We start from the raw sequence: 12784 nt of genomic DNA, 5'->3' as shown, positions 1-12784 counted from the left end.
TGCAAAAAAGAAGAATCAATAGGGAAATATTCAAAGCACAAAGGCAAGGAGGGAGAAGGAGAGGTAAGGAGATAGACAGGGCAGGGGTTAGATGCTGTGGGTTAAATGTTGAATGCAGTGTTGAACAGGTGGGTCTTGAGTGCTGTTTTGAATGTGGAATGTGGAGGTTTGAATTTTGAATGTGGATGTGGAAATATCCTACCTTATCGCTATACTTTAAACTTCATCTTGCGATTTTTATTTTAAGAACGGGGATGCAGTGAAGAAGTATTTGTTTTGCTATATCACTGTTCTTGATCATAGGGCCTCAAGGCGTCCTAGTGTCTGAAGGTCTAGAAGTGTCAAAGGGGTCTAAAGCAGTCCAACGAGTCTGAAGGTTTCCAGGTACGTTCTAATAGTGCCGGTACGTAATTAATAGACGGAGTCACGGTGCAACTGACGTTCAACCAGTACGTGATAAAGACACTTAAGTAGGTCGTGTAACTTTTTCCTCAGACATCTTTTTATCGTATTGGATATAATATATTATGAGCACTGCATACATAAAGGGGTAGGTGTGCCGCCGAGTATTTCATTGGTTGAAGTATCGTTTTGAGTTCGACTCCGACGGCAATTTTTGACAACACAACGAAGCACCTCTTTTAATCGCTTGCTCCAATCGGCGAGCGGCTTGCAAATCGGTTGTTACGGAACGAATGGCTTGGAAAGCGATAGCAAGCAGATTCCTAACGGAACACACTCAGCGCTTGATTTTCGTAAAATCCAGTAAAATTGATCGCTTACTCCGCTTTTCGAGCGGATTATTTATCGAATAGTCTTTCGCAACACATTCGTTATTGTAAACAACGGAAGAAGATAAATTAATGATAAATCAACCAATAACACTGATTATTACGACATGTACTGTTGAGGTGTACATTTGCATAAAGTTTAGCGTGGCTGGTTTTACCGTTCTTGCTATGTCGGCTTCATAATTCACTTTTTAATGGTTATGAAAAATATGACAACACAAATGTAAGTTTTGCGTGCTAAAAGTTGTTCAATTATATAGAATTAAACTCATTACGATTAAACTCGGTACGAGATGAGTGGAGAAAATGGAGGTGTATTACTTATTTCCTGAGTAGCATGGATGGTGTTCCTTCTTTCGTTAGTTTGTTTCCCCTATATTTAATAATGTTTATCTACCTCCAGTATATAAGTAATTTGCCAGATAAAACATGTATTAAGGTGTGTTCGAATATTGGACGATCTAAGCAATATCAACAACGTGATAAAGTGATAAACTGATGAAGAGGAGCGCGCGTAGTTTTCGGTACTATACTAGACAACTAGTCCGGTTGTGCTTTCTTTGGCCAGTATGGCTCGGCAAGGTCTACTCAGATCTCGGGCTGGTTCACACCTCGAACCTCAGTTCGACCAGGAAGGAAACGTCATTGAGGTACATCAAAATATCCCGAACCACCTATAAACTGTCGGATGTGAGGAATTGATTCGATTTTGGTGAAGATCCGGATCAAACTTTTTGAGACATCTTGGTCACAGAATGGGTTAAAACATAACCACCGTCCTCCTTCGGTGGTGGAGGTAACAAGGTATGGATCTACCACGAACCTCTTCAATATAATCAATGGCCCCAAATTATTCACATCTTGTGGCGTCAGACAGGGAATGTTTTTGACATGTCTTTCATGAAGTGTTTGGTTGGACCAGCCATTGGACCTGTAACAATTTGTAATTTGCTTAGATTGCAGTAATTTACCTGCTCTTATTTGAAACGTCGATGGGATATTTGATTGACATCCACAAACGTCCATGCTAAAGTTTTGCCTCGCACTGATAGGCCAGATCTGGATCCGGATCTTCACCAAAATCGAATCGATTTTTCCGTGTCACACACTCAACCTGTCCACCAAGTTTCGTTCGAATCTGTCCATCATTTTTGAGATATCCTTCTCACAGACAAACAAGGGTGAATACATAACCTCCGTCCACCTTTCTTGATGGTGACGGTCTGACGGAGGTACCTAAATGGTGAAATATTGCAAAAGTGAAATGGTGATATGACATTCCAAGTAAAGGAACACTCCAGGTTACGTTTTCAATTGTCTGAATACATTTCCATCCTGGAATAAAGCAATGTTTGATTTATCAAATAAAATAAAAAAACATTAAAAACACCTTGCTCCACCACCCATCGTTCCATCCTACACTTTCAAGACAAAGACTGAGAAAATATTATTATTAAATACAAAGTATGTCTTGTACATTTTGTGAAAGCTGAAGAGAAGGAAAGCAAGTTTCGTGGATCATCATGTGTCATGCATGCTTAGTGGATCATCATGTGCCATGCATGTTTAGTGGATCATCATGTGTCATGCATGCTTAGTGGATCATCATGTGCCATGCATGTTTAGTGGATCCTCATGTGCCATGCATGTTTAGTGGATCATCATGTGTCATGCATGATTAGTGGGTCATCATGTGTCATGCATGTTTAGTGGATCATCATGTGTCATGCATGTTTAGTGGATCATCATGTGCCATGCATGTTTAGTGGATCATCATATGTCATGCATGCTTAGTGGATCATCATGTGCCATGCATGTTTCGTGGATCATCATGTGTCATGCATGCTTAGTGGATCATCATGTGCCATGCATGTTTAGTGGATCATCATGTGGCATGCATGCTTAGTGGATCATCATGTGCCATGCATGTTTCGTGGATCATCATGTGTCATGCATGCTTAGTGGATCATCATGTGCCATGCATGTTTAGTGGATCATCATGTGTCATGCATGCTTAGTGGATCATCATGTGCCATGCATGTTTCGTGGATCATCATGTGTCATGCATGCTTAGTGGATCATCATGTGCCATGCATGTTTAGTGGATCATCATGTGGCATGCATGCATAGTGGATCATCATGTGCCATGCATGTTTAGTGGATCATCATGTGTCATGCATGTTTAGTGGATCATCATGTGCCATGCATGTTGGTGGATCATCATGTGCCATGCATGTTTAGTGGATCATCATGTGCCATGCATGTTTAGTGGATCATCATGTGTCATGCATGTTTAGTGGAGCATCATGTGCTGTGTATGTTTAGTGGATCATCATGTGCCATGCATGTTTAGTGGATCATCATGTGCCATGCATGTTTAGTGGATCATCATGTGCCATGCATGTTTAGTGGATCATCATGTGCCATGCATGTTTAGTGGATCATCATGTGGCATGCATGTTTAGTGGAGCATCATGTGCCGTGCATGTTTAGTGGATCATCATGTGTCATGCATGTTTAGTGGATCATCATGTGCCATGCATGTTAGTGGATCATCATGTGCCATGCATGTTTAGTGGATCATGTGTCATGCATGTTTAGTGGATCATCATGTGCCATGCATGTTTAGTGGATCATCATGTGTCATGCATGTTTAGTGGATCATCATGTGCCATGCATGTTTAGTGGATCATCATGTGCCATGCATGTTTAGTGGATCATCATGTGCCATGCATGTTTAGTGGATCATCATGTGCCATGCATGTTTAGTGGATCATCATGTGCCATGCATGTTTAGTGGATCATCATGTGCCATGCATGTTTAGTGGATCATCATGTGTCATGCATGTTTAGTGGATCATCATGTATCATGCATGTTTAGGGGATCATCATGTATCATGCATGTTTAGTGGATCATCATGTGTCATGCATGTTTAGTGGGTCATGTATGTTTAGTGGATCAACATGTGCCATGAATGTTTAGTGGATCATCATGTGCCATGTATGTTTAGTGGATCATCATGTGCCATGCATGTTTAGTGGATCATCATGTGCCATGCATGCTTAGTGGATCATCATGTGCCATGCATGTTTAGTGGATCATCATGTGCCATGCATGCTTAGTGGATCATCATGTGCCATGCATGCTTCGTGGATCATCATGTGCCATGCATGTTTAGGGGATCGTCATGTGTCATGCATGTTTAGTGGATCATCATGTGTCATGCATGTTTAGTGGATCATCAATGGCCATGCATGTTTAGTGGATCATCATGTGCCATGCATGTTTAGTGGATCATCATGTGTCATGCATGTTTAGTGGATCATCATGTATCATGCATGTTTAGGGGATCATCATGTATCATGCATGTTTAGTGGATCATCATGTGTCATGCATGTTTAGTGGGTCATGCATGTTTAGTGGATCAGCATGTGCCATGAATGTTTAGTGGATCATCATGTGCCATGCATGTTTAGTGGATCATCATGTGCCATGCATGTTTAGTGGATCATCATGTGCCATGCATGCTTAGTGGATCATGTGCCATGCATGCTTCATGGATCATCATGTGCCATGCATGTTTAGGGGATCATCATGTGTCATGCATGTTTAGTGGATCATCAATGACCATGCATGTTTAGTGGATCATCATGTGCCATGCATGTTTAGTGGATCATCATGTGTCATGCATGTTTAGTGGATCAACATGTGCCATGCATGTTTAGTGGATAATCAAAGACCATGCATGTTTCATGGATCATCATCTGCCATGCATGCTTAGTAGATCATCATGTGCCATACATGTTTAGTGGATCATCATGTGCCATGCATGTTTAGTGGATCATCATGTGCCATCCGTGTTTTGTGGATCATCATGTATCATGCATGTTTAGTGGATCATCGTGTGTCATGCATGTTTAGTGGATCATCATGTGCCATGCATGTTTAGTGAATCATCATGTGCCATGCCCCCCTTATGGTCATCCATCCTCATCGACTCTGCATCATTCAAACGAGCATGTATGTACATTGTACAAGGTTGTAAAATGAGAGATCCATGAGGTGATAATGTTAGCTTTGTCTCCTCCAAAATGTTGGATGAACATGGAATGTGAAAGTATCAATCAACAAACAACAAAAAAAATTGTTTACTTCCGGAGCACCTTGTTTGCATAACAGAAGTACTGTAGCCATACCAGGCTGGAGTTTAACTTTGTATAACGTTGAATATCCTAACTTTGATGTGGTATTTATTCCTAACTTTGATGTGGTATTTATTCCTAACTTTGATGTGGTATTTATTCCTAACTTTGATGTGGTATTTATTCCTAACTTTGATGTTGTATTTATTCCTAACTTCGATGTGGTGTTTATTCCTAACTTTGATGTGGTATTTATTCCTAACTTTGATGTGGTATTTATTCCTAACTTTGATGTGGTATGTATTCCTAACTTTGATGTGGTATTTATTCCTAACTTTGATGTGGTATTTATTCCTAACTTTGATGTGGTATGTATTCCTAACTTTGATGTGGTATTTATTCCTAACTTTGATGTGGTATTTATTCCGAACTTTGATGTGGTATTTATTCATAACTTTGATGTGGTATTTATTCCTAACTTTGATGTGGTATGTATTCCTAACTTTGATGTGGTATTTATTCCTAACTTTGATGTGGTATTTATTCCTAACTTTGATGTGGTATTTATTCCTAAATTTGATGTGGTATTTATTCCTAACTTTGATGTGGTATTTATTCCTAACTTTGATGTGGTATTTATTCCTAACTTTGATGTGGTATGTATTCCTAACTTTGATGTGGTATTTATTCCTAACTTTGATGTGGTATTTATTCCTAACTTTGATGTGGTATTTATTCCTAACTTTGATGTGGTATTTATTCCTAACTTTGATGTGGTATTTATTCCTAACTTTGATGTGGTATTTATTCCTAACTTTGATGTGGTATTTATTCATAACTTTGATGTGGTATTTATTCCTAACTTTGATGTGGTATGTATTCCTAACTTTGATGTGGTATTTATTCCTAACTTTGATGTGGTATTTATTCCGAACTTTGATGTGGTATTTATTCCTAACTTTGATGTGGTATTTATTCCTAAATTTGATGTGGTATTTATTCCTAACTTTGATGTGGTATTTATTCCTAACTTTGATGTGGTATTTATTCCTAACTTTGATGTGGTATTTATTCCGAACTTTGATGTGGTATTTATTCATAACTTTGATGTGGTATTTATTCCTAACTTTGATGTGGTATGTATTCCTAACTTTGATGTGGTATTTATTCCTAACTTTGATGTGGTATTTATTCCTAACTTTGATGTGGTATTTATTCCTAACTTTGATGTGGTATTTATTCCTAACTTTGATGTGGTATTTATTCCTAACTTTGATGTGGTATTTATTCCTAACTTTGATGTGGTATTTATTCCTAACTTTGATGTGGTATTTATTCCGAACTTTGATGTGGTATTTATTCATAACTTTGATGTGGTATTTATTCCTAACTTTGATGTGGTATGTATTCCTAACTTTGATGTGGTATTTATTCCTAACTTTGATGTGGTATTTATTCCTAACTTTGATGTGGTATTTATTCCTAACTTTGATGTGGTATTTATTCCTAACTTTGATGTGGTATTTATTCCTAACTTTGATGTGGTATTTATTCCTAACTTTGATGTGGTATTTATTCCTAACTTTGATGTGGTATTTATTCCTAACTTTGATGTGGTATTTATTCCTAACTTTGATGTGGTATTTATTCCTAACTTTGATGTGGTATTTATTCCTAACTTTGATGTGGTATTTATTCCTAACTTTGATGTGGTATTTATTCCTAACTTTGATGTGGTATTTATTCCTAACTTTGATGTGGTATTTATTCCTAAATTTGATGTGGTATTTATTCCTAACTTTGATGTGGTATTTATTCCTAACTTTGATGTGGTATTTATTCCTAACTTTGATGTGGTATTTATTCCTAACTTTGATGTGGTATTTATTCCTAACTTTGATGTGGTATTTATTCCTAACTTTGATGGGGTATTTATTCCTAACTTTGATGTGGTATTTATTCCGAACTTTGATGTGGTATTTATTCCGAACTTTGATGTGGTATTTATTCCTAACTTTGATGGGGTATTTATTCCTAACTTTGATGGGGTATTTATTCCTAACTTTGATGGGGTATTTATTCCTAACTTTGATGTGGTATTTATTCCTAACTTTGATGGGGTATTTATTCCTAACTTTGATGTGGTATTTATTCCTAACTTTGATGGGGTATTTATTCCTAAATTTGATGTGGTATTTATTCCTAACTTTGATGGGGTATTTATTCCTAACTTTGATGTGGTATTTATTCCTAACTTTGATGTGGTATTTATTCCTAACTTTGATGGGGTATTTATTCCTAAATTTGATGTGGTATTTATTCCTAACTTTGATGTGGTATTTATTCCTAACTTTGATGTGGTATTTATTCCTAACTTTGATGTGGTATTTATTCCTAACTTTGATGTGGTATTTATTCCTAACTTTGATGTGGTATGTATTCCTAAATTTGATGTGGTATTTATTCCTAAATTTGATGTGGTATTTATTCCTAACTTTGATGTGGTATTTATTCCTAACTTTGATGTGGTATTTATTCCTAACTTTGATGTGGTATTTATTCCTAACTTTGATGTGGTATTTATTCCTAACTTTGATGTGGTATTTATTCCTAACTTTGATGTGGTATTTATTCCTAACTTTGATGTGGTATTTATTCCTAACTTTGATGTGGTATTTATTCCTAACTTTGATGTGGTATTTATTCCTAACTTTGATGTGGTATTTATTCCTAACTTTGATGTGGTATTTATTCCTAACTTTGATGTGGTATTTATTCCTAACTTTGATGTGGTATTTATTCCTAACTTTGATGTGGTATTTATTCCTAACTTTGATGTGGTATTTATTCCTAAATTTGATGTGGTATTTATTCCTAACTTTGATGTGGTATTTATTCCTAAATTTGATGTGGTATTTATTCCTAACTTTGATGTGGTATTTATTCCTAACTTTGATGTGGTATTTATTCCGAACTTTGATGTGGTATTTATTCCGAACTTTGATGTGGTATTTATTCCTAACTTTGATGGGGTATTTATTCCTAACTTTGATGGGGTATTTATTCCTAACTTTGATGTGGTATTTATTCCTAACTTTGATGGGGTATTTATTCCTAACTTTGATGTGGTATTTATTCCTAACTTTGATGGGGTATTTATTCCTAAATTTGATGTGGTATTTATTCCTAACTTTGATGGGGTATTTATTCCTAACTTTGATGTGGTATTTATTCCTAACTTTGATGTGGTATTTATTCCTAACTTTGATGGGGTATTTATTCCTAACTTTGATGTGGTATTTATTCCGAACTTTGATGTGGTATTTATTCCGAACTTTGATGTGGTATTTCTTCCGAACTTTGATGTGGTATTTATTCCTGATATTGAATTTTGAATTGAACACCTTTTAAGGTGATTACGTGGTATCCTGGTAAAAAAAATAATCTCCGTTTTATAAATGTAGCACTCTCACGTGGACGTCTTTGGCACCGTCGCACTCCTTGATAGTGTCACCTTAATTTGTATGCCTCCGCCGACAAAGTTTCTGGAGGCGTTATGTTTTCCTGTTGTCCGTCCATCCTTTCGTGATAGGTTTTGGTTGTCGCAATAACTTGAGAATGGCTGAAAGGATTTAAGTCAAACTTGGTACAAGTATATATGATGATGTAAAGATGAACCGATTAGATTTCAGGGTCAAGAGGACAAAGATCAGAGGTCATGTAAGGTAAACATCCTGTTACCGTGATAACTTGTGAACCAGTGATGGGATTTTGACCAATGTTGGTAAAAGTATGTATAATGATGTAAAGATGAACCGATTCGATTTTGGGGTCAAGAGGCCAAAGGTCAGAGGTCATGTTAAGTTTAAATTATTTCGTTACCATGATAACTAAAGAACGACTGAAGGGATCTAAGTCAAACTTGATGTAGGTATGTGCTATGTATGATGAGGTAATTATGAACTGATTGGACTTGGGGGTCACGAGTTCAAAGGTCAGAGATCATGTTAGGTAAAAAGCCTGTTACTGCGATAACTTGTAAACCAGTGATTGGATTTTGCCACAGTTGGTACAAGTATGTATTATGATGCAATGATTAACTGATTTGAATTTGGGTTCAAGACGCCAAAGGTCAGAGGTCATGTCGGGTAAAAACGTGATGCTTAAGGAACTGAAGGGATTTAAATCAAACTTGTTACAAGTATACTCAAAGGCAAAAGTTATTGTGACACACAAACAACAAACAGAATCAGTGTTAAACTTTTACTGCCGCGAATGAAATGTTATTACATGGAAAGACAAATGTTTCAAGGTATGGTAACGATCAACAGTCCATAAGAACAGTGCACCTGGCATATGCAAATGAGCCACAACACAAGAGGGGGTTCACAAGCAAGTTCACACAGTCAGTAGCGAGTGTGTCCACCTTGTGCATTGATGCAGGCCTGGCACCTTCGCCTCATTGAGGCCACTAAACGTCGATGAAAGTCCTTGGGAAGATCATTCCATATCCGAGGAAGGATTTGGTGGAGTTCCTGCAGCGTTTTTGGAGGATCGGATGACGTCATAAACGTCGCTCCATTTCATCCCAGACGTGTTCAATGGGTGACAAATCAGGGGATCTTGCAGGCCAGGGTAACACATTAACATTGTTCTGATTAAGATACTGCTGTACAACTCGAGCAACGTGTGGTCTGGCATTATCGTGTTGAAACGTCACTCTAGGGCCGTTCTGTTGCAAAAACGGTAAAGCGGCCATTTGCAAAATCTCGTCTCGGTACCTCACAGCATTCAAGTTCCCCTCAATCAGAATCATTGGCGTTCTTGCTGCAGCTGTTATCCCACCCCAGATCATAACGCCCCCACCTCCAAAACGATCCCCTTCCAGAACACATGGCCTGATGTAACGTTCACCTGTGCACCTGTAGACACGTGTCCTACCGTCAGCTCGGTGAAGCTGTGCCAAATGGTGTTTCTATGGACGTTGAATCGACGAGCAACATCACGCTGCGAGGTACCAGACTGAAGCATACCTATAGCTCTCCATCTGTCATTTTCCCCGAGGCGTGGCATGTCGAACGTATTCCAAAACGATGAATAGAGGTGTTTTTCTGACTTCTGCACTTATTAAGACTGCATTGAGTGGAAATGATAAGCGTCTGGTTGTCTGGCCTTTTAAAGTGAACATTGCTGGCCATTTTTCTCGAATATGTCATGCTTCTTGCAAATTTCATGCAATTCGAACAACAACTGCTTGGTTGCGTTTCTTCGACCATTTTAACACACTCTTTCTCTGGTTCAAATCCAAAAATTCATTCACAAGATTACCAATGAAAAAATTCCATGTCACAATAACTTTTGCCTCTGAGTATATTTATAATCTACCATATAAAACACCATGTCAGTTTGTGTGTTTGTACAGATGTTTGTACAGAGTTTGTGTGTTTGCCTGTGTCCCCCTTCACAAGGGTAGGTTTTCAAGGCCAATCTTTTAACATGAATGCGTATTCACTACGGTCTATTTTTGAGGATAAAATAAACTCAAAAAAACATTTTCCATAAAAGAGTAATTATGTCTCATATTGGAATTGTAGACAGTGGCTTGCAAACTGAGCCTCAAGGGTGGTGTACAGAAGCGTTTTTTTTAAATCACAATAAATACAAGGCACTGGGAGGTGAAATTCACTGCACGTGATGTGCAACGCACAGAGTAAAATAAATGTTAATTTCCATCCGTAGGATGTCTAATAAATAAAGAACATACAAGCATACCTGACGCTAGGCCGAGGCTTCAGACTTTGGCACACTCATGAGGCTGCATCGTCGAATAAACTGTTCCAACTCGTCTTTTTTTTTTACTAGTGATGTAATAATGTGGGCGGAGGCATATCGGTCGATGTCACGACGTCGAAGTGTGCCATTGTAGTTTATTTATGGATGTTGTTTCACATATCTCCACTCAACCTTGTGGTTATTATACAAATTTAGCCATCCCTGTTCTCTTGTGCACTTTTTGGAATATTCGGTAATAAAAATGTCAAAGCTGAGCATTATTATTAGGCCCCTTTGGATTTACTCCAAAATGGGGGCTAATGGATTGGGTCTCGTCCGTCCGTCCTTCCGCAACCATGTATTGGAGATTATGGACCAATATTGTTCATACTTGACACAAAGAAAACACATGATGGTATAAGTGATTACATAATATGCACATCATTTTGTTTTGCGGTGCGATCAAAGATGGCTGACTAGCAGCCATCTTAGTTGTAAAAAACCCCGATGTTGAACATGTCCTCAACCATTTCTGGGACATGCATTTACCAATCTTGTTCAAACTTTGCACACAGATAATGAAAGATGGCTTACTTATGCACATCATTTCTTTTCGAGATCAGATCTAAGATGGCCGACTGGCGGCCATTTTGTTACTTAAATGTGTCCCCAACCATTTCTTGAACACGCATGGTCCGATTTTGTTCAAACTTGGCACAATCAGAGTACATGATGGCATACACATGCAACTCACTTTATTTTGTGATCGAATCAAAGATGGCCGACTGGTAGACTGGTGGCAATTTTAGTTGTAAAAATAAAACTGAAATTGACCATGTCCTCAACCATTTCTCAGACATGCATTTACCGGTCTAGTTCAAACTTAGCATCACAGAAAATAAATGATGGGTTACATATGCACGTCATTTTTTTTCCAGATCAAATCCAAGATGGCCGATTGGTGGCCATTTTGTTACTTAAATGTGTCCCCGACCATTTTGCAACATGCATGGACCAATTTTGTTTAAACTTGGCACAAAGACAATACATAAGAGTGTATATATGATTTTGTTTTGTCATCTGACCAAAAATGGCCGACTGACGGACTTTAACTCCGCACAGTAAAATTACTAAAACCACGGGGGCTATGACACTTTGTCTTTTTCTTCTTGTTCAATGTTAGCTTATTCAATGACATTTTACGTCTTTTTCTTCTTCTTCAATGTTGTTCTTCAAGACATAAATGCCTTTGTTCTTCAGCTGCAGCTGCGGTGTTCATTGAATCCTTGTGAGCATGCAGGTCGAAACTCGGGAAGATGAAGAGCAGAACGTGAAACTTGCGGAGACTTTGGAGCTGCTTGTTGCTGCAGGATATTTTCGTGCCAGGATTAAAGGCCTTTCTCCTTTTGACAAGGCCAGTACACAGTGTATATACAGGAGATCCTCTGAAAGGGAATTCTCATGTTTGCGCAGTTTTTATCACATCAGCTATTCCTTACTGGATTGGACTCCATTGCCCAGCCTTGACTGCCATTGTCACTTCGGCTCTCTGTGCACTTCTCTTCTTTTCTATATTTTATTTTATTTTCCAAGCAAGAAGTGCAAATTGACCTGCATTGAACTTGCATGCTTGCTTCAAAAAAAATAAAAAAATCGATGCCCTCATTTAATTGCAAACTTTGTACAACGGTAATTCAATTCAAGTTTTGGTTTACATTGCCAAATTCTTTTGAAGGGTTTAGTTTAATTTTGACGTTTTCAGATCAACAAATCTGCATGATGCATTGCTAATTCAGACGTTGGAAAATATCCTCACCGACCAATGCTTTGTAAGAAGCCACCATCCCCAAACCGTTTCCGACCCCCACTATTTTATCTCATTTGGATGCCCCCTAATCCCATCTTATGACCTACGTATTTTGTGTTGCAATTCTCCTTTGATTATGTCCTTTGCTTTTGACCATATATTACTATATTAGGGGCCTTCCAAAACTTCTTGGAAGGAGATGTAATGAATAATAAATATATATTGTTGTAGTCGTTCACTCCAATTGCCTGATTCATATCCGACGAGTCGT

At 38.0% G+C, this 12784-nt stretch overlaps 1 protein-coding gene across 7 annotated transcripts in view; it reads left to right on the top strand.

Annotated features, from left to right (window-relative positions):
- The first annotated feature begins 1 nt into the window (after position 1).
- The window catches only part of CCDC93 (CCC complex scaffolding subunit CCDC93), a 107192-nt gene continuing 94409 nt past the window's right edge, over positions 2 to 12784 (top strand). For 2 of the 7 annotated variants that reach the window (XM_078782459.1, XM_078782457.1), the window contains exons 1-3: positions 33 to 128; positions 304 to 384; positions 12007 to 12120. Coding sequence is in view for 2 of the 7 variants with exons in the window: in XM_068123469.2 (XP_067979570.2) it covers positions 1361 to 1441; positions 12007 to 12120 (195 nt within the window). In the remaining 5 variants the exon portion in view is untranslated. Of the gene's footprint in view, positions 129 to 303; positions 385 to 1242; positions 1596 to 12006; positions 12121 to 12784 lie in introns of those variants that run through there. The other 5 variants (XM_068123469.2, XM_068123468.2, XM_078782461.1 and 2 more) reach the window with 3 other exon arrangements.

Source organism: Myxine glutinosa, chromosome 7, assembly GCF_964187855.1.
Source record: "Myxine glutinosa chromosome 7, kmMyxGlut1.1, whole genome shotgun sequence".
In the NCBI taxonomy this organism is placed as follows: domain Eukaryota; kingdom Metazoa; phylum Chordata; class Myxini; order Myxiniformes; family Myxinidae; genus Myxine; species Myxine glutinosa.
The sequence above is the reverse complement of the archived record's forward strand: the minus strand, read 5'-3'. Positions and strand labels throughout refer to the sequence as shown.